Here is a 26380-nt window from a genome sequence, read left to right on the forward strand (position 1 = left end):
GGGGAAAAGATTTCAGACCAGGTATCTCTCTGGCATCCAGGGCACAATTCTACTCATTCAAAGGGATTTCCTCTAGCTTGGATTAGGGATGAATTTGGCTCATTTTCTACTGCACAGAGTGCTCGTTTCTCATGAAGGCAAGTAGTTACATCGCTCTTCAGAGACCCTTTGGCAGATGCCACATGAGGACTGGCACCAACCAGCAGCTGTAACACCTCCTCCAGAAAGTTTGGAGGGAGACTACAGGCTCTCGACCACCATGGCTTATCACAAACCTCCCCCACAAGAAAACCCTGTTTAAGCTCTCTTTGCTATCAAGACTAAGAAAGCCCTCAAAGCTAAGTTCTGCTCCTTCTAAAAATGTTCCTATTGCCATAAAGTTCCCAAATTAATTTCTATCTTTCTGGCATTTTTCTGGACTAGCAAATCACGTTAACACGGGTCTTCCAAGCCGTCCTTATCAGAGCAAAGACAGGTTTCTGTATGACAGAGAAGAAAAATGTAGGATGAGCAGTCAGTTAAGATTTTATGCCTTATCCTTCTGCCATTTTCGATTATTCAGCACAGCTTCCCTTTAAAATGACCACTTGACCTTTGCTAGAACAGCCATTAACCTTCTATAGTCTAGCGTAAACAGCTTAATTTTCTGACAGTGGCATGACAGAAGAAATTACAAAGCCAATTCCCACTCTCAGCCCAAAACAGATGCTAAATGTAAATCACTCCATTTTCAGGAGGAGGGCATTCTGCTTCAGTGACTCTGACACTTTCGTTTTCCATAGAATGAACTAAAACTTCAACAGAAATCAACCTGCTTGCTCAAGGTAGAGGTGTTGTTAAGGTCCTACCAATTACACTCATTCCACACATGAACAATGAAACTGGTTTGTGTTTTCTTTTTTGTTTGTTTGTTTGTTTTGTTTTGTTTTGTTTTTGTCTTTCCTACAGCCCTTGGCATCAGTGATGTTTCTTAGCTATAAACTGATAAATAATCCAGTTTATAATCTCCATTCTTCAAGTCTGAAAACTTCTTCAGCATTTGTTGCAGAACTCATGTTCACAGTATCTAAAGGATTGACCATAAAACAGGATGTTCACAAAGAAAATTGAGCTCAGGAAGTCCAACCATGGGTTATTTCCCATTAAAAAAAAATCCTTAAAAAAAAAAAAATACTGCTTTAGAACTGTCTACATCAATGAATGATGGAATAAATATTTTATATGCATGGGGTACAAAGGTATTTTTGTATTGCTCATGCTGCCAATCTTAAACAAAGGTTTATTCTGTATTTATCTTTGAAAGATGGTATTATGTGACACAAAACTTGTTTATTTTACATACATTAGCTATTATGTTGTTGGCTCATATCATTTTCTCCTTATCCTTCTCACCAAAAAATTGTAAAGATTTTTTCCCCATGTTACAGGATCAGAGCGTGCAAGTGTGAGGTATGGAAACACACTGGATTTAACTGCTCCTTCCCGCTGTTAAATTCCACCCTGCTGGATCAATAATCCACAGACTAAGAAGGGCTTTCATGCCCATTATGGTCTATTGAACCACTGAAAAAAAAGTCATTATAGTTTCTTCCAACTAAACACGTGTATTTTTTTTTAAGCCCATACACTGGTCAGCAGATAAGAATAACTCCTCCAAGGCTACGGGGATTTGTCATTATTCAGCACTGCCATTAATAACCACCTGTTTAAAATCCCAGAATACATCCAACTGAATTGTTTTTACTAAAACATCCAAATCCCCTGACTGGACTTTTCCTGTGTACGAAAACAGGTGCTCAAAATTTACCTTTGATGTTCAGGGTATGAATTAAAAATATCTCCGCATATTCCCAGTGGCTTTCAGAACTTGTTATTTGACCTTCCCACCACCACCTGCAAACGCATGGATTGTTTCATTGAGGTCTAGCTCACTCTTGAATGCTGACTTTGAAGGATGGGAGGCTAGAATTTGTTGTACTTATACAACAGGGTGTCCAGGTTCTCTAAAGGCTGCTACAATTCCTCCTCCTCCTCTTGAAATGGAACTCATCCCAGTGAGTGCTGCATCCATACCACCTGGTTTTAGAGACCTAACTCAGCATAACCACCTGACTTTCTCATTACATCACTGGAAAGTCTACAAATAAGTGACTCGGGACAGGAAGACAAATTCGATGACTGAACTACCTATCCACTGAGGATTTTTCACTGACATACCTGGGCAGATCAGGGCTGAACACATGGACTAACTGCTTAAAACTTGGCAGTGTGAATACCCACACCACCATCTGGCTTCCACTACGTACCAAGTTACTGGGTGAAATTAAAAAACACACAGACTAGAGAAGGAAACAAACAGTGCTCAACTCACCCTCTTCCAAGGGAGATCAGCACAGGCTTCTCCAATCCAATCAGAACTCGGAAAGCTTCATTAACGTTTGCATAGGAGAAGTTTTCTGCTGCATCCCCAACAACCACACAGTTTGGGTTTGTTTTATCAATCTCAGCAAATTCAGGGACAAGATCTAAAGGGAAAAAAAAAATTACAAATCCCTTACTGCTGCATATCCCATTGGATCTGATGATTTTCTCCCAGATTCGCGTTTGCTTTCATTCATTGCTTGAAACATTAAGAAATAAAAATAAAAAAATATATAAATCCAGTCATTAAGTTTATTACAGAAATTTGTGACTTAGGAAAGAGTAGGAGCATCAAAGTTGGGCGCAGTTCCCCCCACCAAGCTGCTCTATCACAAATCCCCAAATCTCTCTGGGTTGTCCCCTCCCAAGCCCCAGTGTCTGCTGCAGCACTGTCCCACCGTCGTGCACGAGCAAGTGTGGCCTCAGTCCACGCTCCTTCAAGAGGTGGCAGGCTGCTGGTGCTGGGGCAGTGACTTCGGCCACGGAGATGTCAAAGCCCAGGCCCTGGAGCTTCTTCACAAACTTCTCTCGGGTCGCTTGTGTTTCGTTGGTGCAGAACCGCAGCTTCAGGCCAGACGCTTTGATCCTGTCGTGTAAAAGCAACAGAGGAGTTAACTGCACATAAAACAGAGTTGGGAGTACCAGCTTTGCTGTCCCACATCTAACATGTCCCCACATTGCACAGGATGGCATCCAGGTGGGTTTTGGATATCTCCGAGGAGAGTTCACAGCCTCTCTGGGCAGCCTGTTCCAGTGCTCTGTCACCCTTACCATGACCAAGGCATCCCTAAAATTCATCGGAGTACTACAAGTTCATGTGCAGAGCCCCTGTCATAAATCTGTATCTACCTTTCTCGAAATCCCATAGAATTACCAACCAGAAACCCTCAAATCCAGCTACTGTTAGACCAGTCCATGGATGTACACACACAAACTGCACGGCCATGAGTACAGAAAATGGAGCAATTTATGGTTATGAGCATTTTAACTGGGATTTCCACCTGTCCACTTAATGGTCGTCTGCAGCAGTGGATCAGTGTTTATGTGAGATGTAAAAGCAGTTTTGCACTTCTGCAGACCCCAAGTAAGAGGCCAGCTAGCTGCATCATGCTACAAGAAGGATGCTTTTATCAACACAGGGATGGCTTCGGTCACGCAATCTCTCACAAAACTGATTTATTAATAAATGTTTACTGATAAATATTTTTGACTTCTCAAGGAAGGAAAGAAAATACGGCCTGAGGTGCCCAGAGCCAAGGACACCCCTCCTGTGGATCAGTGCTCTGTGATCCCATGCAAGTCCTCTGCCTCAGCAGTTCTGCTTCCCCCCCTGCAAACACGGGTGCTAACACCATGCTTCAACACCTACAGATGAAAGTTTAACCACTTCATGTAGTTGTCATCATACAGGAAACAAAACGTTATTTCTAACCATTCTTCACTGCATTGTGCCAGAATCACTTCACCCTGCCAAGCTGATGACTGAGCTGTAGTGAGCCACTGGGGATGTCATGAAAAGGCCTCTGCTCCAAAGATGAGTTGTCTGCCTTTTGGAGAACTGTTGTGTTTCAATGCAGTCATGACAAAACAGGGACCTTTAAAAGGTATCTCAGTACTTTGCCTAACATTTGTTAGTTTTAGTGTGAATAGGTCCAGAGGCTTATAAATTCTTACTAAAATATTACTACGTTTCTTTGTGTTAGGATGAAAAAATGTTTTCTACTAGGAAACCCCCCGCATTGATTCTTGAGACAACAAAATGTGTGGGTTCCTTTTCTAGAGAAGAGGATCCCAACAGGTTGGTGTAAACACCAAAATCACCTCGAGATAACACATCCAATGAAGAACTTTCTATCAAACAATTCTTAGAAATCCAATCCTGACCCAGAGAGTCCCTTGTGCTCATTAAAACTGCATGCCAATGTCTTCTTCAGTAACACAGGTGATTCATTTCTTTCTTATTATTTGTCTTTCCTAATCATAGGTATGTGAATTATCAATTACACTTAGTGGTTAATTGCCCTTCATAAAGATAGCTTTTCTATTTTAAATTAGGCAGTTAATATATTGTAACTAATAGCATCCACTTGTACATTATAAATATATCTTCATTGATTGGAGCAGTGAATGTGAGATTCGCTCACAAGTTAATGAAGCAATTGAGTGAAGAAGTGCAGGGTGTACCCAGGGAATAATTATTGTTAATGAATTATGATGTGACCTTCTCAGAACAATGAACAATTGGTGTGACAGTGAGATGACAGTATTCCACATCTGTTATTCAAAACACGGTTTCAGCTGTGGTTAAAAAGCAAAGCAATGTAATTTGGATACATAAACTTGAACAAAGTGTGCTGTGGTTAAAAAAAGCTTATTCCAAAGGCAAAGCCTATCTCCACGCTCTTAGGTAAAAAATCTCATGATTCATGATCGTCTGGAAACAGACATTTGTTGAAGAACAATCTATTCCCTCTCTTCTCAAAGGTCAATTAAACGAATTCAGGAACAACACTAACCATTGAGTTACACAGAGTTGCACAGACAAATAAATGTGCCCTCGCAGGTCAGCTTGGTGAAAGCAAAGACTGGGTTTTCTTATACTACTAAAATTTAACTTCCTTTTCACAATTTTACATGAAAACCACAGTTATACTTCTGAAATGCATGTCCCAAGTGGAAGCTGCTGAACACATCCCAGACTGCTTCAAGCCTTAGTGAGCACCAGCAATCGTCGCCTCAACAAATGAGCTCAGTAAGTTAGCCATACCACGTCAGGTGCAGAAAAAAATCAGCCAGGTTGGTCAGAAAATTGTTCTTTGGCTGAAACAACTCCGAGCAGTACCCTGGAACACTAAACAAAAGAAAATCAACAGAAAAACTCCTTACTCTACAAAGAAGAGTTATTTCTAAAAAAACACCTTTTCAATGAGAACTCGCCTGTGCTTTCAAAGTTGGAATCTCTAAAAAAAAAAAAAACACAAAAAAAACTTCTGCTTGGTTTCTGCCAAATCCTTACACAACAGTACGATTACACACATGCCAGGACCAGTCCACCCCTCAGTGCTCAGCACACAGACCGTGACCAGAGCCCGCAGACCATCCGTGTCGGCGAACAACCATTAACTCGGGGCTTAAAGAAACAGGGAGAGCTCTGAACGACAGCTCTGCGTGGGGGAAATCCTGGATCCACACATGTTTATAGCAAAGCCCTCCTTCAGTTTTCATGGCCAGGCTTTGCTAAGCTGAAAGAGACAACCTGAAGGTCTGCCGAGCAGAGATGGGAGGCCTGGCAAAGCGAGGCAACTCTTCACAGCAAGCCCTCAGCTTCTGAGCTGATGCAGCAACCGGTGTGCATGGTGTAAGGCACGGATGAGCAGGGTCCTGCAACGCCTGGTGCTAGCAGGTGTGGGGGATGTACAGGACTGTGCTTCACCCCATACTCCTGAGGCCCATGGACACCCCGGTGCCGCTAGGCAGGCCCCACGTGCCCGTCATGGCATCGATCCCACCACAGGGGCACTGAGCAAAGCAGCCCACACAACTTCCAGGCCCCAAAATTGTAAATGTGCAGGACTAAAACCCCAACAGGTGGCTGAGGAGAGTTTCTAAGCCTCACCACAGGAGGGATTTAAGCCCGCTCCGTACCGAAACACCCATTTGGTCGCCCACAGGATCCCTAAATCCAGACCTGGGGGCTCCTGCTCAGCACCAGGCACGTGGTGAGGGTACGGAGGTCGGAGATACGGAGATGAGGTTTTTAATTTCAGCCCAGCACCGTCCCTCGGCTCTTTGAACTGACCTTTACCTCATCCTGCCGGAGCGGGACAAGACGCTGAGTGACAATGTCCCGCAGTGCAATTACCGTGCGTCAGATGAGCCGGTCCCTTACAAATCACCTCGAACTTTACACATCTGCTGGCTGTCAGCATCTGCCAGGTTCACTCACCCGAAAATAATGAAAAAACTCTCATTATTGTTCCATAACAGGTAAAGTGTTAGGACAATTATTAGACATCCTGGCCGACCTTGTGCAGACAACCAAGTGCCCTTGCCAACCTTTACGGGCAGACTTTGGGCATATAAAACGCAAAAGCTGTTCTTTTCGACGACGCAGAGGTTGTGACACCAGCGGGAAGAGAAACGGCCCTAGGATCCAGAAAAGCCATCACTCCCTAAATTTATGTTGTCTTACAAACGGCAGAAAAAACTAACGATGTGGCATGAGGCTAAACTTCAGATGTCCCCTTGCTGACCACCCGCCCTGAGTTGCAGCCAGGGTTTGTCCCACCAGGAGGGCTGGGTGGCAGCCAGCAGGCTCCTGTACATGTGGGCAGCGTGACAGAAAGCCTCGTCCTGCAAGAGGCAGAAGCCTGAGAGCCTGGCAACGTCATCCAACAGGTTTGGAAGACAAGTTGCTTGATACTATAAATCATATTGCACCTGCCTGAACAGGGCACTGATGTGTAGACAACAATATGCCCCAACACTGAAATGTAGAAATGAGTGAAATTAGAATTTAGAAATAATTTGAAGGGAATCTGTAGGAAGGAAGCACAGAGCGAAATATAAGCACATGCATACAAAATGCATTTAACTGCTACAGATTAACACATGAGCTTAAAGTATTCCAACCAGCAGATTTCAACCATACAGCAGGAACTGAATGAGGGCTTCCACGTCATCTTACACTGGCTGGCTGGCCTGCACAATCTTGGAACAAAAGTAAACTGGTAGGCTTAAAATACTTGGTAATTCTCCACTTGGGAGTTGTGAAGAATAAAAAAAAATCAGAGCTTTTGGGGGTTCAGATAGCATGAACATGTCTGGAATACATTTAGTTGCATTAAGCAAAACATTTTCATGGACTCATGAAACATTTTCATTGGAGCAAAAGCTCCAATAGCTTTAATTCTTTGCCAAAAGCAGTTATTTTGCCTCTGAAGCCACTAATTATTTCAATGAAAGCTCAGTCAAAACCAAGCTATCATCATCATACTTTTACTCTTTATACAAATATCATCTGTTGGTAAATAACTGATTCTAGGTCTAGAAAAAAAAAAAAATTGTCAAAAGGTTTCATTTAGTCTGTTTTATTTTATTTTTATCAAGAAAGAATTCACTCTCACATGCTTTGCACACTACTTCAGAGAGTGCCATGCTATTTCATGGCAATAGTTCAAAGAACAAACTGCATTCCAGCAAATTTAGTGTGATTTTAATCTGGAAGTGATCCACTGTTAATGACACAAACACGTGCAGGTATAAGCTGCCCCAAGGCAAGGAAAACACAGCTGATCTTCCTTAGATACCCGCGGAATCTCTCGGCTGACTCTTGCACCTTTTGCTGCACTTGGAAGCAGCAGCAGAGCTAAGAGCTACTCCTTCCAGCTCATCACCTGCAAAGACAGCACGCAATTTTAATGAAGACCTTTAGGCCTAGGTAATGGTGATATCGGTGAGGATATGCACAGAATTGGGCTGGATTCTTAAGACTCCAGATTGAGTTTACCAAATATTAAAGGCAGGGAAAAAATAAGTAAATCAAACAATACGGCAGTGGTAAACTGAGACAAGTCTCAAGTTTTAAAGCACAGAGTGAGGCGAAGGGCTGCTTATCCACTCCAGGATTCACTGGTATTTATGTGAGGTGATAGAACAACAAATGCTGTTGCTCAGTGGGTATCACAGTAATATCTTCTATTATTCTTTATTGGCAAATATTTGTATGCCACAGAATTGTGCTGATGGACAGTTAATAGCTGAAGACCCCAGAGGTTAATGGTGTTTAAACTCCAAAAGTGCAAGCACTTGTTCATGCAATTTCCAGAGGCAGCACTTGCTTGGAATATCTACATCTTCGGGGACAGATATTTTAAAAATAATAATGAACACTGCTGATTAGGGAAGAAAACACAGGTTTGCAAAGTCCAGTGCTCTAAGAAATCTGGGGCCACAGACTGCTGTGCAGCTACGAACAACTTTACAGCCACTGAGGATCCGTTCCTGGCTCTGCCTGTGAACAGCTGCACGACTACACAGAACTTTTTCATCCTTTTGTGTCTCTGCAGCTTCACCCAGAAAGGTCATCTCCTTTGGGATCTGTGGATAAAATCTGCTAACAGAATTAAGCGTAAAGACAAGCAAATGAATATTTACCCTGGAGTTTTTAAACAGTTTATTTGAAAGCCTCTTTCTAGGACTCCTTTGCTGCCACGTGTAGCAAATGTGGAAACTTTGCACGTCTGCAGCACGCTGAGCCACGCTTGGGTCATCTTCTGCTGCAACAAAGATCTCTTACTCCTGCTCCCACACACCCTTCAGATGGCTCTTTGTAAACCCACAACTGTCCCACCCGAACCCCCGCACGCTGAATTGCTTTACAGTCCCCGTTCCGCTTGTTCTCCTCACAATCTTCTCCTTGTTCTCCTCTCCAGGTACCTGGTTTTAACACGGCCGTCCAGCTGCTCCACAGCCTCCCCGCGCCCCAGATTTCCGCTGCTCTTTTCAAGAGCGGGTGGAAGGCTGTGCTCGCAGATGCCCAATCCTGGCCGAACAACAGGATGTTGTAAATGTCCAACCACTGCGTGCTTTTCATATGGATATGCTAATGGGCACGCTATCAGCACCCAGCTGTAAATGCAAATAACAGAGCTCAGGCTGGGCATCTTTTATGGCTGTTTAACCACCTTCCGTCTTGGAAGAGACCAGCTCCCTACTATTTGGGAGATAAAAAGCGAATGGCTCACCTCATGTCAATGCTGTGTAAATCAATTAAGGGAACAAGAGCACGGCCAGAGGCGCTGTTAAGGCTGGCTCCAACAGAAGTCTTTAAGTCACCGATGGGCTCTCTCATCTGCTACAAACACCACCGCGCTGTCTGCCAGCTATCCGCACACGCTCGGAAGAGACAAGCTTTATTCAACTCTTACAAAGGCTTAACAAATAAATAAATAAATAAACAACAATAACAATAACATGTATGCCACAGCAAGCTAAACAATCAGGAAATGCTGTGGGTTGAAAGTTTTAAAGGGCCAAATTGTCCTATCAAGCAATTTTTTGAAATTTCTAGTCCCCTGCAGCTCCATTTTCCCCACTCAAAATTAACAGCAGCAGTCCCTAGAGAGTTTAATGTCATTTTTGATACCCTGGATTCTGGGTTAAAACTCTGGTGCTAATGTCCTTAGCCACAAGGGTGCATATCTGCCATGGTTTGGCCAAGTATTCAGAAGGATCCAGATCCACTGTAGTGTTACTTAAGAGCAGAAGGACATCTGCTTTGTACAACAAATCCTTCTATGGCTCACCTTTTTGGCCTCTGATTCACCAACTTCCTTCCAGCGTATGTTGAATCCTAAAGTATTTTGTGGGTAAAAATTATCAGAGATGCAGGTGCATTAGTGAGAAACCAAGCACTACTCTTTTCATCACAGGTAATACCAACTTGGGTAGTGACTACTGACCTATTCCTTCGGGGGATCGCTAAGGTACAGAGTATTACTGAATGACATCTTGATCAGGGCATTTCAGAGTCCATCGGCTTCTTCCATGATTGTTCCGCTCCATCTGACTGAACTGCTAGCTAAAAACAAAAAGAAACGAGAGAAGCGACCGCCTGCAGCCATCCTAAATATAAAGCAGACCAAATTCTGCTGGCGAAAATTACACTGCTGCTTTCTCAAACGCTACCTGAAATCCCTGCATAGCAGAATTTTGCAGAAAACAAGAAAAGTAACGCAGCAAATATAGTTTTAGAAGAGCTGAAATGACTTCAGTCCTATGAAGCCAATAGCAAATGAAAATATTTACCTATTTTTTTTTATTGGTGCATAGTATACATTGTTAAATGAAGTTAATTGCTGTAATGCTGTGGGAGATGATGCAGGAAGACAATCTGAAGGCAACAGGTCAGCCATCTCTTTATGAGAGTCCATATCCATAGGGTGAATTATCAAAATGGCATTTAAGTTGCACCTGACATTTAGAATAGATAAGCACTAAGAAATTTTAGATATGTTTCTTTGCAAAAGATCCTATCAATCTGAATTAGTTACAAGCTTCCTAGCTATCTGCATTTATGACTTTCTAATTGATACAAAAATGCATTAATTAAAAGAGAGCCACTTTTAGGTTTGCCCCATTTGCAGGGAACCACCGAGCTGTACCATGAGGCAGACACAAATACTAATGATCACCTGGTAATGGGATAATGAGCAAATAAAGATTTTAAATGGTGCGAGCTAGAACAATTACCAACCTAATAGGCAGATAAATAAGGCTGCTTGACTCTACCCAAGGAAAATGATTATTCTTAACCACTTACATCGAATCACCCAAACAAATACACTTTTTTTTCCCCCTTCTTGGTGCTTTTCAGTACTCACTTGTGTTGTCCCAGAAACAGGACCTGCACGTGCAGGCACTGTGCTGTCCCCATCCCCACTCACCAAACCCTGCCCAAATGAACTCAGCTCTCCTCTCCCAGCATCTCCCAACCCTCCTCAAAGGTGCCCTGAAGCCCTAGCTACATCAGGCAAGCAGCCAGGTCAAATTAGCTGCTGAGATGCAGAAACCCCTAACAGCAACGAGGGCTAGACATTTCCAGTATTTCACGAGAAAGCCATGAATATCTTGCATTTAGCCCAAGGCCAGAGCTTTCGTGTTGTTTCAACAGCGCATTTCTGGCATCGCCCTGAGTTAAACTGCAGTTTATGTTGCCTCCATATGGGAAGTTTCAGCAAATGCAGTGACAGTTAGGAAATAAAAGTCTGCAACCTGACCAAAAATAAAGTTTAAAAACCCAGGAGAAACAAACAATATGTCAAAAACATCTGGGGATCTGTGATACAGATATTATTAAGTACGTCCTGGTTTATAAAGAAGAGATCTGCTTGCAGACAGTAATTATATGGCTGTTGTTATTTATGTTTATTATGGTCATGCCTGAATGCCTCAGCTACAATCAGGGCTGCCCTGTGCTAAGCACTGCACAAACTCAGCCCAAGAGAGAGGCCCCTGAAGCGCTCACAGTCTAAAGAAACAAAGAAATAACCCCCATTTCACCAAGGGGGCAACGAGCCACAGGGCAACAAAATCATTTTGTTGTAGGCACGCAGAAAGTTTCTGGCAGAAGGAACCAAGCAGCTCCTCTGCAAGACAAAGGGCGCTGCAGATGATGGAGAAAATAAGGCAAAATTCATCTGTGGCTCTTGCAACCTTACTGAAGGGCTGTGGGCATGTGTACCCGAGCAGGCGTCACTGAACACACAGCTTTGACCACGCTGTGAGCAGCCACAACCTCCTGCGTGGGTGACACCAGCCCACGCCAGTTTTCTGCCTGTGCACGGGACGTTTAACCCTGGCAGAGGTTGCACACAGAAGCACCTGCCTCTTTACAGTCAGCAAATAGGCTGCTCTATGCTTCAGGGGAAACAAAAGCTTTTATTTTATTACCATCTTTTTCTCCTAGGGTCTGTTCTGAATCCAGAACCTGTAGCACGGCTACAAAAGCACAAGGACAGAAACCACGCTGTAATGCTGTGTACAGAGAACACAGAGGAACGGAGACAGAAGCAACTCATGGAAAATCCACAAAGCACAGGATTTTAATACTAGGTCTTTATAAAAGCAACTTTTTGCCCTTCCTAGTGTCACTGACTTCACTGCCAGCCTACCTGACACTGTGGCTCCTCCCAAGGCTGTCGGTGCCAGCGGACCCCACAGCGGGGCTGCAGAGCCTCAACAAACCTTAAACTTGCCTCAAACGCTGCTTTCTGGCAGTGCTTCAAAATCAGACCGTGCAGAAGAAAACAGATTTGTCTATTTGCATTGCACGTGCCTGCTATGTGTATTTCAAGAAACGTGAACAGGGGTCTAATAAAAAAAGTAAAAAGCCACAAAGACTTCTTGTATTAGCAGTGCATGTGGGTCTTTAACAGTTCTGACTTTTCCATCTCAGTTCCAGCATTTAGGTGCACGTTCAGCTAGACTCGTGTCAGTGTTTTCAGTGATTTCAGCATTTCTCGCTGTTCCTTTTCCTGCTGGGTCAAGCACTCCTCACAGGTGTCTTGGTGCAGGGCGGTCCCAGAGACGCGACCCTTGGCGGCTCTTACCCATCACCCTATCAACACTTAAACACTGTTTAGCGTTAAAAAACCACCTTAGCGGCCCCGGGCCGTGCAGTGGTGCTTTACTGCCGGCTCTCCGAGCCCCTCAGCAGTGCCAGGCGCGGAGCTCGCCTCACGCTGCCGCAACCCCGCGGCGCTCAGCACTCGCTTCCCGCATCCCTCAGCTCCCCCCACGGCCCCCGGCCGGCCCGGCAGGGCCCCGCTTACTTCCGCACCGCCTCCGCCGAGCCGGCGATGGGCACCCCGCCGCCGCTGCCGCCGCTATCGTAGAGCACCCCGCTGATATCCAGCAGCAGCCCCCTCACACCCCTCGCCCAGGCCGCCATCTTGGGCCGCCATCTTGGCGCCGCCATCTTGGCCCCGCCTCAGCCCGCCCCGCGGGCCGCCGGGCAATGGAGTCCCCTTGGTGGAGCCCGGTTTTTGGGGGGCTTTTGAGGCGTTTTTGGTGTATCTTGAGGCGTCCCAAACCTTCCTGGGGGCATCCTGGGCTTTGCCACGGGTCTGTCCGTGGGGAAGGGACAGTGATGCCCGAGCTTCCCTTGGCAGAGCTTCCCTTCCACAGGGAGGTGCGGGGTGAGACCCCCGAGGGCTGCGGCTGAGCACCTCAGAGCCCCACACGTCTAACGCCAAAAAAAAAACAGTCCCCAAAACACCCAACTGGCCCACCAGACCCCAAAAAGCCCCACAAATCCAGCTTCCCATGCCCAAAGCACAATCAGCACTGTGCCAGCCCCGGTGGTGCCGCCTCACGTGTGCCCCGCGCCCCCCAGCAGCACCAAGCACGAGAATTGGCGAATTATGGGCAAAACCGCCCAAAATGTTCTCCCGTCATGGATAAGATCCTATCAGCACTGTTCCAGCTCTGCAGACAATACTGTTTTATCCCCTGATAAAGTCCGAACGCCGCCTTATTGCTAATACTATCAATAGCACGGAATCCATCAGGAGCTGTGGCGGAATCACAGGCACTTTGTTTTAAGGAAAGCCGAGGAGCCTTGGCAGCATTGATTTGCATCACGGCGTCTGGAATAGCCTTTGGCTTCTCCTTAAAGATAATATCTAAACTGTGAAATTCATTAAATAGACCCAGAAATGGATCGGGTTATTTAAAACAACATCACTAATAGTGCAATATCTCAGCTGTCCGCGCTGATAGTGAACATTGTCTTGGATAGTGTTATCAGTCCCGGACACCCGCTATGAATATTGATCCGCAGCTTGTTACAGCCATCACTTGCCGTCAGGACAGGTCAGGGTTGAAACCCACCTAGCATCAAAGCAATTTAAAGACAGCACTCAGCCTGAATTTTAATGCTCGAGCTGGAAAACGGACCAACTTCAAACAGACTGCTAAAACCAATCCATGAACGTCTGCTTTTTCTGGGCGCCTTTCCATGGGCATGTATGTTTGTAGGTCAGCCTCTATGCACGTGTTAACCTGATGATATTTGAAGAAGATGTCTGCTAGCTCACAAATTAATCCCAACACTACAATTTACCTTCTAAGCTCTTGCAGCAGCGGTAGCTCAAACAGGAATATTTGTAGTCTCACACAGATCAGATTATATTTTTTCCTTCCAAATAAGAAAAATTTCCAGTGCCTCAAAGGCTGACAAGCATCCTTAAAGCAAAGTGAGCCACACACCTATTTACCATATCACAATACCTATGATTTTTTCCATGTAGTTTGAAACTAGCATTGTGGCAAACAAAAAGAATCCGGTTTCAAAAATATGAACAGGATAATACTTTTAGATTTCACCCACTGTCTTTATTTGACGTCCCTTTTGAGGTGTGCTGTCCAAAAACTGTAACTGTTCCCCTCCCCTTCCCTCCTTCTGTACCTCGGGTAATGCTGAATGCACAACCAACACTGTGCCAGCACCCAGCAGTGCTTGCCAGCTCCCCACTGGCTTCATTTTCATGCAGGATGCATCCCCCAAACTAAGCTCTATCGGTGTGCAGCTTCACCGAGTGAACTCCCCGGGACACAGATCCCTCCTCTTCTCAATCTGTGTGCTGTCCCATGCCAGAGCCCAGCGCTGAATGGGTCCCTGGATGCTGCAACCATGTAATTGACCAGAGCAGCTAATTGCAATCGCATCTCCCTGCACATCTTCATCTCCTCTTCCAGCTCCCCATTACCCTAATTCCGATTGCTTTGCAGTGACAGGTAGAAAGCCCAGTTCTGCTCCCTATTCCCGTTCTGCGGCACCTGTTCCCGTTGAGCTGTGCCTTATTTTTACCTCGAAAGTCACTGACATTCATCTCAGGGAGCTGAAACTGAGACACCTGCAGATACGAGGAGGGCCACGGCCTTCACCTCCTCCTCGAGTAAAAGCAGGAGAAGCACATTCCCACAGACAGATGGATGGACAGACAGAAGCATTACCTTCCTGTGCCTCTCCTTGCTGAACAAAGCCCTTGCCCACACCTCAGAGCCCCAACAACAAGTAGAAATGCTAAGGAGAGGGAACAGCATCCCCCTGGGAAACCACAGCAGTACAGAGACACGTTGCCAGCAAGTTTCTAACAAACGTGGGTGACCAGAAGTGCCCGAGGAGCAGGGTGGAGAGACCTGACCTGCTGCTGCCAGCCCTCTATCAGCAGAAGGATTAGGGGCAGCAGGGCACGCTCGCAGTGCCTCAGTTTCCCTGCCCACACCGGGGCTGAGCTGCAGGATTTAGGGCCGAGGGCGCGACCCGAGCAGCCCCGAGCTGCCCCTAAGAAACCGAAGATGCTCCAGCCATCCCCTTCGCACCCTCAACCGGAGGGGCTCTCCCCTTTCCCCCATCCCCTCCGCGACCCCCGGGGGGCTCAGGGGGGGACGTCCCCGGGCTCGGGGCTCCCCCCGCTCCCCCCGGAGCCCCTCGGCGGGGAAAGGCGGCGCTCGCTGCGCCCCCGCGGAGCTCGGCGGCGGGGAGGGGGGCTCGGGGCTGCTTGCCAATGGCTGCTCTGCCCCCTCCTCTGCCCCCACCCCGCCGCCGGCCCCTCCGCCCGGCTTCTCCTCCCCGCTGCTCTCGCTCCGAGGCTCCAGCGCCCCGCAGGCGGCTGCGGGAGGCGGCGGAGGCGGCGGCGGCGGCGGCGGCTCCGGGTCCCCCCCCCCCCCTAAAACGGAGAGGAGCGGGGGATGCCGCAATGCCTGGACGGAGGGGCCAAGGAGCCCCCCCAGGCCCCGCATAGGATCTCCTCCTTCTCCATCCTCGACATCCTGGATCCTCAGAAATTCACCCGGCGCAACCAGGCGGAGGCGGAGGTGGAGGTGGAGGCGGCGGCGGGGGGGAGCCGGGGCGAGCAGGAGAAAAGTTTGGCCAGAGTTGAAGTGGGAACGGGAGCTGCTCGCCTGGGGAGCGGCTGGGACAAGCTGCAAGAGGCTGGTAGGGAAACGCGCCCCCAAGTTCCTCCCCTCGCCCCCGAGCAGGTGCCGGCCACGGGACGAGCATCCCCCGAGCCCGTGGAGGGTGGGGAGGGCGGAGAGGTTTTTTTTTGGGGCTGCCTGCCTCCTCCTCGGGGTGTCGGCGATGGGCAGGAGCGAGCTGAGCCCCCCTGGCCCCGCTGGTTCAAGCCGGGACCCCCCCAGCTCCGCACCCCCAGCGGGGAGGGGGCGTCCCGGGGAGCCCCGACTCGCCCCCGGCTCCGGGCAGCGCAGCCCCCCGAGCCCTCAGCGGGGCAGGGATTGGGGTCCCGAGCCCCGACCCGATCCCGGACCCGGTTCCAGCCCCCCCCTTTTGGTCCTGCTCTCCCCCCGGGGATTGCTCAGCCCGTCCCCGGCGGAGGATGCCTCGGCTCCCATTGATCGATATCCTATTACTGGCTCCCGCCTATCTCCCGCCCGCAGCTTGCAGGTACCCACTTCAAACCTCCTTCCCCCGGCCTGATCCTAATATTGTTCGATTAAAACTTACCTTTAATAGATGACATCTATCGATCCGGCCCTCGCAAATCTGAAACTCCATTAGCACGGGGATGGGGGGGGGGGGGGGGAGGAGGAGGAGGAGGAGGAGAAGGAGAGCGGGGAGGGGGATTTATTTCGCTTCAGAAGGGGACTTTAATAACTTCTCTTTTAATTGGTAAGCCATCCACACCCACACCTCTCCCCATGACCCCCCCGGCTAAAGGGACGGCGCCGGGCGGGCTCCTTTTCCCCCGATCCCAGGACATCGCCCGTCCCCGCCGGGTGCCGTCGGGGGGGCGCAGGGGATGCTGCCCACCCCCGGCGCTGCCCCCTGACGATCTCCGCCGTCTCCCCGCAGATGCGGACAGCGGAGCCGAAGCAGCGGCCGAGGAGAGCCCGGGGGCTGCCGGCACGACCCCCGGCCCCGCTCCCGGTCCCGCAGCCCCGGAGGAGCCGGGATCTCCGCGGGGAGGGAGGAGGCGGCGAGCCGAAGCGAGCTGCTCCAAACCCCGGCGAGCCCGGACGGCTTTCACCTACGAGCAGCTGGTGGCCCTGGAGAACAAATTCCGGGCCACCCGCTACCTCTCGGTGTGCGAGCGCCTCAACCTGGCTCTGTCGCTCAGCCTCACCGAGACGCAGGTGAAGATCTGGTTCCAGAACCGCCGCACCAAGTGGAAGAAGCAGCACCCGGCCCCCCCCGACGGCTCGGCCGCCCCAGCGCTCCCCAGCACCGCCGCCCGCGGCCCCCCGAGCCCCCCGGTGCGCCCCTCTGCGCCCCCCGGCCGGACTCTGCCCCCCTTCGCCGCCGCCGAGCTCCTCTTCCCGGCCTCCTCGCCCTTCCCGCTGGCCGCCGGCCCCTTCGCCCCCTTTTTGGGGCCCGCGTACCTCGGGCCCTTCTACGGCCCGCACCTCTGAGGTCCTCCACAAAGCGCACCTCGGGGGTGCCACTGTCTCTGGGCTTGCACTCCTGATGCGCTTGGAGGCGTTGGGATGGAGCTGGCGAACCTCTAGCCACGTGCCAGTTCCCTCCAGAGCCTTCGCCAAGTTTCTTTTTAAACCATTCCTCGTCGCCGGCACATGCCTCGGAGCTGGAGAGCCCAGGAGCTGCTGAACTCATCCCCACCACCGGGACCCTGCTGCCTCCCACCCGGCTCCCGGGGATGCGAGCGAGCGAGCCAAGACGGCCCCAAACCCCGGCTGTTCCCCTAAACCCAGCGGTGCCCTGTGTGCACAAGTTTTTTTACACCACTTCTCCCGTCGGACCTAAAAACTGCGAGCCGTGGACTCGGCACCCGGCCGAGGAGGGGGTTTTCTTTTGGCCGGAGGGGTAGGGGAGCGCGGCTCCGTGCTGAGATCTGCGGGGTCAGTGGGAAGGTTGCTGGGAAGGTTTCGATCGCTGCTAACACGCGGCGCCCCCGCGCCTTTCTTTGCTGTCCGTCCCCGTTGACTTCAAAGGGTTCAGATGAGACGCCTACAGATCGCTCCCCTCGCGGAGAACGGGTGCTGCAAGAACAGCGTTAGCGCCGAATGAGGCAGAAATGCCAACATGAATCAGAGAAAACGATTGCATTATTCATTTCTTTAAAAACGGGGCATTTGTGGTAGAAAATAAGTGAAACGCAGAAACCTCCCGCATGCAGAGACCTATTTTCCATAACAGAGAAACACGGGCTTTCCCTTGTTTCCTTTTTGGAGCGTTTCTTAGGAAGGAAAATCATATTTCATCTTCATCGTTACAAGCACCGGAATGAAGAGGAATTCTGGCTGGGGGCTGATCCCTCCCCGAGTGGCCGGGAAGTGATTGGGTTTAAAAAAAAATCCGTCTCGTGCGGTTTCATAAATTATTGCAACACGCCGCTCCGGAGGGTATCCCCTCGGTCTCACGCTGCTTTAAAGTACACATTGGCTCTCCAACCAAAAATCTTAGCTCGTAAATCCTGTCCATCTCTTCTTGTGTTTGTCTAAATAAAAAGGTTTGTTCGTTTTTTTTTTTTTTTTTTTTTTTTTTTTTTTTTTTAATTATTCTGCGTTGAATTGGTTTTACTTGTGCTCAGACGAAGCTGTGTCTGCCCTGTGAGTGGGCATCCGGGCACCCAGCTCCTTGGGGTCGGGTGGTGAGAGGGGCTCCCTGGGACCCCCTGCCAGCATCAGCAGCACCCTTAAGTTTTTGGGGCTGAGGTTGGAGCCCCAAAAAAACAGTTCTGGGGCTGGCTCAGCCAAGACGCCGCAGCCTGAAGAAGAGGCAGCCGGCGTCTTCCCAATTACATGGATTGCTACTAATGAAACCCGAGGCTCGCTTCAGGTCGTGACTTTGGCAGGCACAACTACTGCAGGAGTGTACTTACTGGCAGGTTAGTTAAAGTCACTTTTTAACTCTAATTGGACTTCAGTTGGAGTTGCAAAAGCCGGGGTCATTACAGTGGCGCAGCGGGGTGCAACGCTGCCAGCAGCCCGTGTCTGGCCAACAGACCTAAAACAGGAGCCCAAACCCTGCGGGAAAAGGGTCTCTGACAATTCATGTCATAAAACACAACCCACTTTGTGTTACCTGCACCTCTGCCCTGCAAGAGTGGGGCATGGCAATGGGACCGCGGCCCTCGTGGCCACCAAAGCTGCTCGCACCCCTCCTCTCCTGCTGCACCTCTGGTTTCTGGTTAGAGGCGTGGTGACTTACAATGCTGTGAGGTAAAATTCGGCCCTGGAAATAGCCATTGCTGCCCAGCACCACGCCGTCAGGATTGTGCCTGTCGCAGCAGTCACACTTCTGGAGGTGCCCCACCGAGTACGCATTATCTCTCGCCGTTCTGGAGGCGGAGCTGTAAAATATTTTCAAGCACGGGCATAAACTGGCTTTACTCACGGCCGAATGTAGATGCTAAAAGGAATCACAAGAAAGTCCCACGTGTAAAGAGCAAAAAAATTGCATCTATATCAAATCAAAAGGGTTTTGAATTAAAATGCTCTAAGAGGGGAGTTAGGAGCCTCATCCCCCTCGTGTCGCCTGTAGGAGCAGCACCGGCAGCTGCTGGGGACACCTGGGGCACGCAGCCTGTGCAAAGCCTCGCAATAAGACTCAAACAGTGCTCGTATTTGCCCAAAAATAATAAAAAATGTTTTGTACCTTTTATCTGCACAGGGAACAAAAATACTAGTGGTCCAAGCCCCACAGAGGCATTTTGGAAACCAACTTCATTTAAGCTACTAATGAAAGACGTGCGTGGGGGAGCACCACGGCATCAAAGCCAGGGGAATGCTGGAAATGCCGATGGAACCGGACTTTTAGAGCAACAGCAACTCATACGGATGGGTTTCAAAGTTGTAAAAATACAGCAAACAATTAAATATACCGAGGACCGATCTTGGTAAATATAGCAAGATAAAATCTGTGTATGGCAAGGCTGGTGGCCAAGCATTTTCAGTGAAGAAAACTGGTGTTTGTTGTGTAATACAAGGCTTTGGAAAATTAAAATTTGATTCCCTCCCTCCCTTCCTCTCTTTCTCTCTCATATCATTAGCTACGATCAAGTAATAAGCATTATAAGCAACGAGCTGTGTATGCACAGCTTCCTGAGCTGAGGATGAGCTGAGGTTTCTGTTGTCCTGGTGTCCTTTACCCCCTGCCTTACGGGCCCCGGGGAGCTGTGGTGGGGCTGAACTAACTCCTTGTGATCTAACTTCTGCTGAAGGCCCCCACGAGAAAGCTCCTCAGTGGGAAGTGTTTCATAAAAGAGTTTCATAAAACATCTCCGATCCCATGGCTGGCGGCCTGCTGGTTGTACAGCACCTTTGTGGTCATACAGCACGTTCAGAGAGGCGATGAGAGGCAAGGTAAGGTACCCGTGTGTTTATCAAAGGCCTCATGAAATAGAAGAGCCGATCTATTGAGTGCCTCGTCGGCCCGCTAAGTGGTGAAGTGGCTCAGGACTGACGGGGCAGCGCCGCTTTGGCCCCATATATTGCTCACGCAGGAGGCCAAAGTCTGCTTTCCCGCAGCTTTACAACTCGCGGGCCAGACCAGACGTCTAGCAAAACATTTGGTGGGCGAAATCCTCCCGAAGCAAAATTGATAATAGGGTTCTTGCACCATTAGACCCGAACGCAGTTTTTTGTTTGCCGCTGTGACCCCGTATCAGCTGAAGTCACCTTGAGCAGCCGTGTGCGGCACTGCCCTGCCACAGGCAGCCCGTGTTGGGGGGCTGATTTCTGGTCGAGCACCGAGTAAAAGCTTCTGGGAGACAGCGATGTGTGCTTGTTATTCATGAGCTTCCTTTAGCCCCCTACTGAGGCACTTTGCGTGCTGTTTTAGCAAGGGATTGTTGCATTAAACTCAGCTCCCTTCACATTTTCCCCTTCAAACACCAGAGAGTCCCCAAGCCAACTTCTTTCTCAGGCTGATTGTCTCCTTTTCTATGCTCTGTATAACGCCGCATGATGAATGTCATTAAAAACGTGGTATTTCACGGGGCTTAGGCATGTCCTAACACTGCAGAGAGACTTCAGTGGCGTGCAGCGTTCAGGCTTTTCCACCAAGCAGCCCCTGACGTTCTGAAACACTTCCAAAGAAACCAGCCCGATGTGCAAATCCAGCACAAATAAAATATTTGACTCCTTTAAAAATCACGCCTCACATGCTGACTTCTGGTGGCTTTGATCATTAGTTTTGCTGCTACTGTTCAGTGAAAAAGTCCCTTTATTTATTTATTTATTTCTAAAGGAGAGGATCTACGAAGACGCACAGACGTTGCACAAGGGTAACCTTAAAAGACATCGGGTTCTGCACCTGTGGACCTTCAAGCACCTGGCATTACAAACTCAAAAAATAAAATCAGCTGAGTTGAAGCCTTGTCCTCTCGGGCAAGGTCAGCTCCATGGCCCTACAGCCTCTGGGGCCGTGTCTGCACGCTGCCACGGGCCTGACAGCTCCTTATCACGCAGTCCCTGCCCCCGAAACAACCCGGCAGGACTCGGGGGATGCTGCACTGCACTGGAATTGGCAGGGCAGAGCATTAGTTTGAGGACACGATAAATGAGCTGCAGAGCAAAGAAAGGATTAAGTGCTTTGCTTTCCCGGTTTATTTGCCCCTTCTAAGGAACGGCCACGTGGCAGCTTAATTAATTATTTTGAAACAACGGCCTTCAAAGCAAAGTCATTTGTTCTAGCATGTGCCAAAAACACCTCTAATTTTCTGAATTATTTGGTATTCTGGAGCATCTCAGGCTGGCGTAAAGTCCTGAAGGGGGAAGTTCGGGAGCTGCCAGCAGTCGGCCCGAGGTCAGGACAAGTGGCAGGCGATGCAGTGGGTCGCCTCGCTAAGCTGGCCCTGCAAGGAGGCCGAGTTAAAGTCTGACTGGGGCCAGGCGTTGTGTAAGCTCTCCGGCTCCAGCCCACAGTAGCCCCGAGCAGATGATCGCCCACCACTTAGCGAGGTCAGCAGTCCCTGTAGGGGCAATGCCAAGCACATGCACCGCAGCAGGGCCTACAGGGATGTAGGGTTTTGAGGACAGTTTCCCAGCTCCTGAGATGAAGTGCAGCCAGATGTTCAGGGCTCAGATTCACCCGAATGGCAAGATATTCGTTCTTATTACACACCCAGATGTATTTGTGTTCGTTTTCTGTGTGCTCTCCTGACAGCTACAGCCGCCAGCTTGGTTAGATTTTGGGAGTGTGGAGAGCAGGTAAAGCAATTTCCAGGCTCTCCTTTCCAGAAGTCACTGTCCCGATAAAATCCAAGAATGAAGCTGATGGAAGTCCAGAAGCAGAAGGTCTGCAGGATCAAAATCAAAATAGTTTCATACAAGGAACAAGCAAACTGATGATAGGCACTTGAAAGCCTGAAATTCAAACTGGCTTAGTCTTGCTCCCATTTTCTTTGGATTTTATTGTACTATTTCTGATTTTTTTATGCTAGAAAATGCAGGTCCTGTGGATTCTCAGATTCCTGCCCTCTTGCTGCTCTCCTGGATCTCACTCTTGGATCATGTTGCTGCTGGGACTGCAGGTAAATGGGTAATTTGATTGTCAGTCACGTGTTGGAGCTAGGGAAAAATGAAATCCACTCACGAGTGAGCTGAGGATACACAGCTCTTTTAATCTGTGTTGGTGCATCTGAAAGTTGTTTCTCTCAGATCATCTCCAGATTGTTTCCTCTTGGTAGTGTCATGCCCAAGGAATGTGATGACCACCAGAAATATATAAATAAATTACATTTCTCTCTTCCTATGTCATTGAATTAAATTACCTACAAGCTCTAGAAATAGAGGAGCTTATTGCTCACCCTTAAATCTGGGTTTCACACACAAACAAAATGTCACATCTCATTTGTGGAAGGCTCTGGACGCAAGCATCAGTAAACTGCAAAGGAAAATAGTAGAATATAAATTCAGATATTGGAAAAAATGCCTAAAGAAGACAAGAACTATTTCGATTTTATAATTCAGTTATCCACGCTGTCATCCAACAAGCAGAGCATCATTGAAATCTTGGTAAAATAAGACAGCAAGCAAACTGGGGAGGCTCAGTGTTAACTATAACTCCAGGTTTATCTTGAAATAGGAGTATCAGCTCCAAGGGATGTTCGTGGTGCTTTAAGCTGGTTAAGGAACATCCACTCGATCACACAGCACTGATTTTAACGGGGTTGTGCTATGTTTTGCCAAACTATCTTGAAAAATACAGGCTAAGAAAGAGACCCCTAACTCGATGTGAAAGGCAGATGTGCTGTGCATGAATTACATTTGTTGTTTCTGTGCTCTGACACACTGCATGGTAAGATATCCTAGCTGTGCTGCAGGAAAGACTACACTTTCTGGTCCTGCAAGAAATACCTCAGTGTCCGTAAACAGCCAGAATAACACAACCAGGGGCCACAGAGAGCAATTTCCCTGGACCAGGTTCTGCGAAAAATCAGCATGAACTTCAGCTCTCACTGATGAAAGATTGTCTATAAGTAAGAAAGTGTACAAGTAGAAAAATTCCTGAAATCCTTCATTGGTGTCTTGTCATGATGATAATAAAGCCCTTTCACCTTCTCACGTCTCATTCAGACATACGTCTCAAATAAGAGACCAGGGTCACAGAGTAGCATCATCTTTTAACCTTTTTCTTTTTTTTTTTTTTTTTTTTTTTTTTTCCTGAGTGGCAGCATGTCATGGACAAGAGGAGAATGGGTGAGAAAGACCCTTGTGGCTTTCCTAGAGGTAGGCAGAGGGGTGGCACTGTCCGCCCACCAGCACCGAAGACTTCCACCGGCGTTAGCTAATTGTGAACTTGCACCCTGAGCCTCGTGACTTGGACGGGCTCCACACCCAAGCTGCTGACTGGTGTAGGTCATGCCCTGCGGTGAGTAACTCTTCCTCCGAGCCGAGCAATGAGCCGTCACGGCCACCAAGGAACGGAACAGCAAGAGCAGCAAGCGTCCCGTTACGCCAGCGCTCCCCCAGCACCACCTTTGGCCCCGCAACGCGCCCACCTCGCCCAGGCAGCACCCAAGGCTGTGGTTAACAGGCGAGGGTGTTGGCCCTACCCCTGGGGAAGAAAATAACAACCATAAGCCGGGATGCAATTCCTCAGCCTCTTCACATGCCTAATTCCCCCTGACTTCAATGAGCATTTCTGCCAGAGAGCGAGCTGCGGCATTATGCCTAACGACTGGCATGACTTAACTTGTTCCTCCATGTGACTGTATGGTCTGCGTGGACGTCAGACTGTATTTTCTGGATAAGCACAATGAATATAATAACCCTCTTTTCTCAAGTAGGTCAAGGTTTTCTTCTTTTCTGTGGGGCAAATTGTTGCAAAATGGGAAAATGTCGAGTCTTCCGTTTCTCATGTTTTGGTTGCTGTCATGTGGAGTCTTTTAGGTACCGACAGGTAACTAAACAGCGCACATTAAGCTGCTGCTTTTTTTTTATTATTATTTTTCTCTTTTTCTTTTTTTTTCTAAATCACAAGAAATACTACATCTAGCTGACGGCAGCTGCTTCAAGATCTATGGTAACAGCTACGACCGTGAAAAATGTGAACAATTTAAAATTTCAGCTTGATAACATTTATACAAGAAAAGTGGGTATTTTCAGTGTCTTGATTTTAAGTGTCGAAAACAAAAGAGGAAAGAAAGTGATTCACAGAAGGATTGCAATGATCCTACAAAAAATTGTGATCAAGCCTATATTATGTAGGCGTTTGCAGTCAGTCTCTCTCAGATGTTAAATAACCAGACTCCAGTTGAGAGTTACTTCACACTTGTATTTCTTTTTATCTCAAAATAAGCCCATACCAGCTTTAACAAATAAATTTACACGTAGTATCTACACATTCTGTTCTATGCCTGTATTTGAGCACGTAACCCTTTTTTTTTCCTCGTCTTTCGGACTTGCAGGATCCAAAAGAGAGCAAGCCCTTTCTTGCGTCAGGGTTATTGGTTTGTTTTGTTGGTTTTGAGACTCCGCATTTCAGATATTAATGGGCAGTGCTTATTTGGATACATGGCCACTGTTTCCCTGGGAGTGAGGCTAGACTCAGACATTTTTTCCTTACACCAGAGTTGAACTGTGACAAAATACAATACTCAAATTGGTTCACTGCTTTTTTCCAGCCTTAAAATTGTGGGCGTCTCGCAAATAAATCATACCTTTAAGTAGAAAAAACGGGTTGCAATTGCTCCTAGATAGGAGCAATTTCTGGACTTAAAGAAGAAACTTGGCACAGTGCAACCATGCCTTCATTCGACACACATGATTGTGAAACCTATTTTGCAATGTAGCACCAAAGGCACAACCTTTTAGCGTTGAATACTTCATGCGTTCAGCTTCGGCAGCAGATGCAGGGCACTGTTCCCTGGCAGAATTAGGCTAGTTAGAGACACAACTACACTACTAGGATCGAGCCTGACTGGGTTCGGATTTACGAAGAGCCTGGGATCATCTCTCTGCTCTCCTCCCAGCTGACTGCACACTGGGAAAATTGCCTCCGAGGGCATTTTTCTCCAACCGCATACACGATGCTGCTCCCTGCCAGGCGGGCTTTGAGTCGCTTGGTTAGGAGATCTGACAGGGTTCCAGGACATCTCCATGGGGTTGTGTTTGTGTGGGGGGAGATACGCAAATCCTGGGTGCTGTCAACCCAATAGACCGCGTTTTCTGTGTGGAAAAGCTGCGGACTTTTGCAGCGTAGATAGACTTGTCAGGGCAATTTATGAATCAAGAGGCATCCAGAAGTCAGCACTGCCGAGACTTTGCTTTGGTTTTGGTTTTAGTAAGGTGGATTATATAAAAAGGGAAATAGTCTCAGTATCTTTTCACATCATTTCTTCTTCTTTTGGGTTAAAAACAGTGCACTTTCACTACTTGTGGCTCAGGGGAGACCTCGTTGCTTTCTACAGCTCCCTGAAAGGAAGGTGTGGGGAGCTGGGGTCGGCCTCTTCTCACAGGTAACCAGTGATAGGAGCAGAGGGAATGGCCTGAGTTGTGCCAGCGGAGGTTTAGACTGAAAATTAGGAAACATTTCTGCTCAGGACGAGCAGCCAGGCGTTGGGACGGGTTGCCCAGGGAGGTGGTGGCGGCACCATCCCTGGGGGTGCTCCAGGAGGGGTTGGACGTGGTGCTTGGGGACACGGCTCAGCGGGGACAGATTGGCCCAAACCCCGTTTTTTCATTTCGTCTTTATTTTATTCATTTCTGTTCGCTTTTCCCCGTGCTCTCCCTTCCGTTCCCTCCCCGGCCCCGCCAGCTCCCTGCGGGGGCGGCGGCCCTGAGGCAGCGCCGCCAACGGCCGCGGAGGCGAGGGGGGGCGGGCCCTCCCTGCGGGCTCGCGGCTCCTTCGCCCTCTGATTGGCCGAGCGCGGGGCGTTCTCCTCGGCTGAAACCAATGGCGGGCGGCGGCGGGGCAGGGGCGGGCGGCGGCAGCCAATGGGCGGCGGGGCGTGAGGCGCGGTGACAG

General features: G+C 48.6%; 2 protein-coding genes across 2 annotated transcripts in view; one reads left to right on the top strand and one right to left on the bottom strand.

Annotated features, from left to right (window-relative positions):
• Positions 1-12886, bottom strand: part of LHPP (phospholysine phosphohistidine inorganic pyrophosphate phosphatase) — a 63804-nt gene extending 50918 nt beyond the window's left edge. Inside the window, exons 1-3 of the mRNA XM_082764838.1 lie at positions 12756-12886; positions 2820-3007; positions 2372-2525 (exon numbers count right to left, since the gene is read on the bottom strand). Of these exons, the coding sequence (XP_082620964.1) occupies positions 2372-2525; positions 2820-3007; positions 12756-12874 (461 nt within the window). The 5' untranslated portion in view covers positions 12875-12886. The remainder of the gene's footprint in view (positions 1-2371; positions 2526-2819; positions 3008-12755) is intronic.
• Positions 12887-15678: 2792 nt separating this feature from the next.
• On the top strand, positions 15679-18350 carry NKX1-2 (NK1 homeobox 2; the record flags this gene model as incomplete). Its single annotated transcript, XM_082764629.1, has 2 exons — positions 15679-15925; positions 16802-18350. The coding sequence occupies 2 exons, from the start codon at positions 15679-15681 to the stop codon at positions 17356-17358; spliced, it is 804 nt and encodes a 267-aa protein (XP_082620755.1). The 3' UTR covers positions 17359-18350.
• Between the last annotated feature and the right edge of the window lie 8030 nt (positions 18351-26380).

This window comes from Aythya marila (assembly GCF_965140915.1).
Source record: "Aythya marila genome assembly, chromosome: 7".
Classification (NCBI taxonomy): Eukaryota; Metazoa; Chordata; class Aves; order Anseriformes; family Anatidae; genus Aythya; species Aythya marila.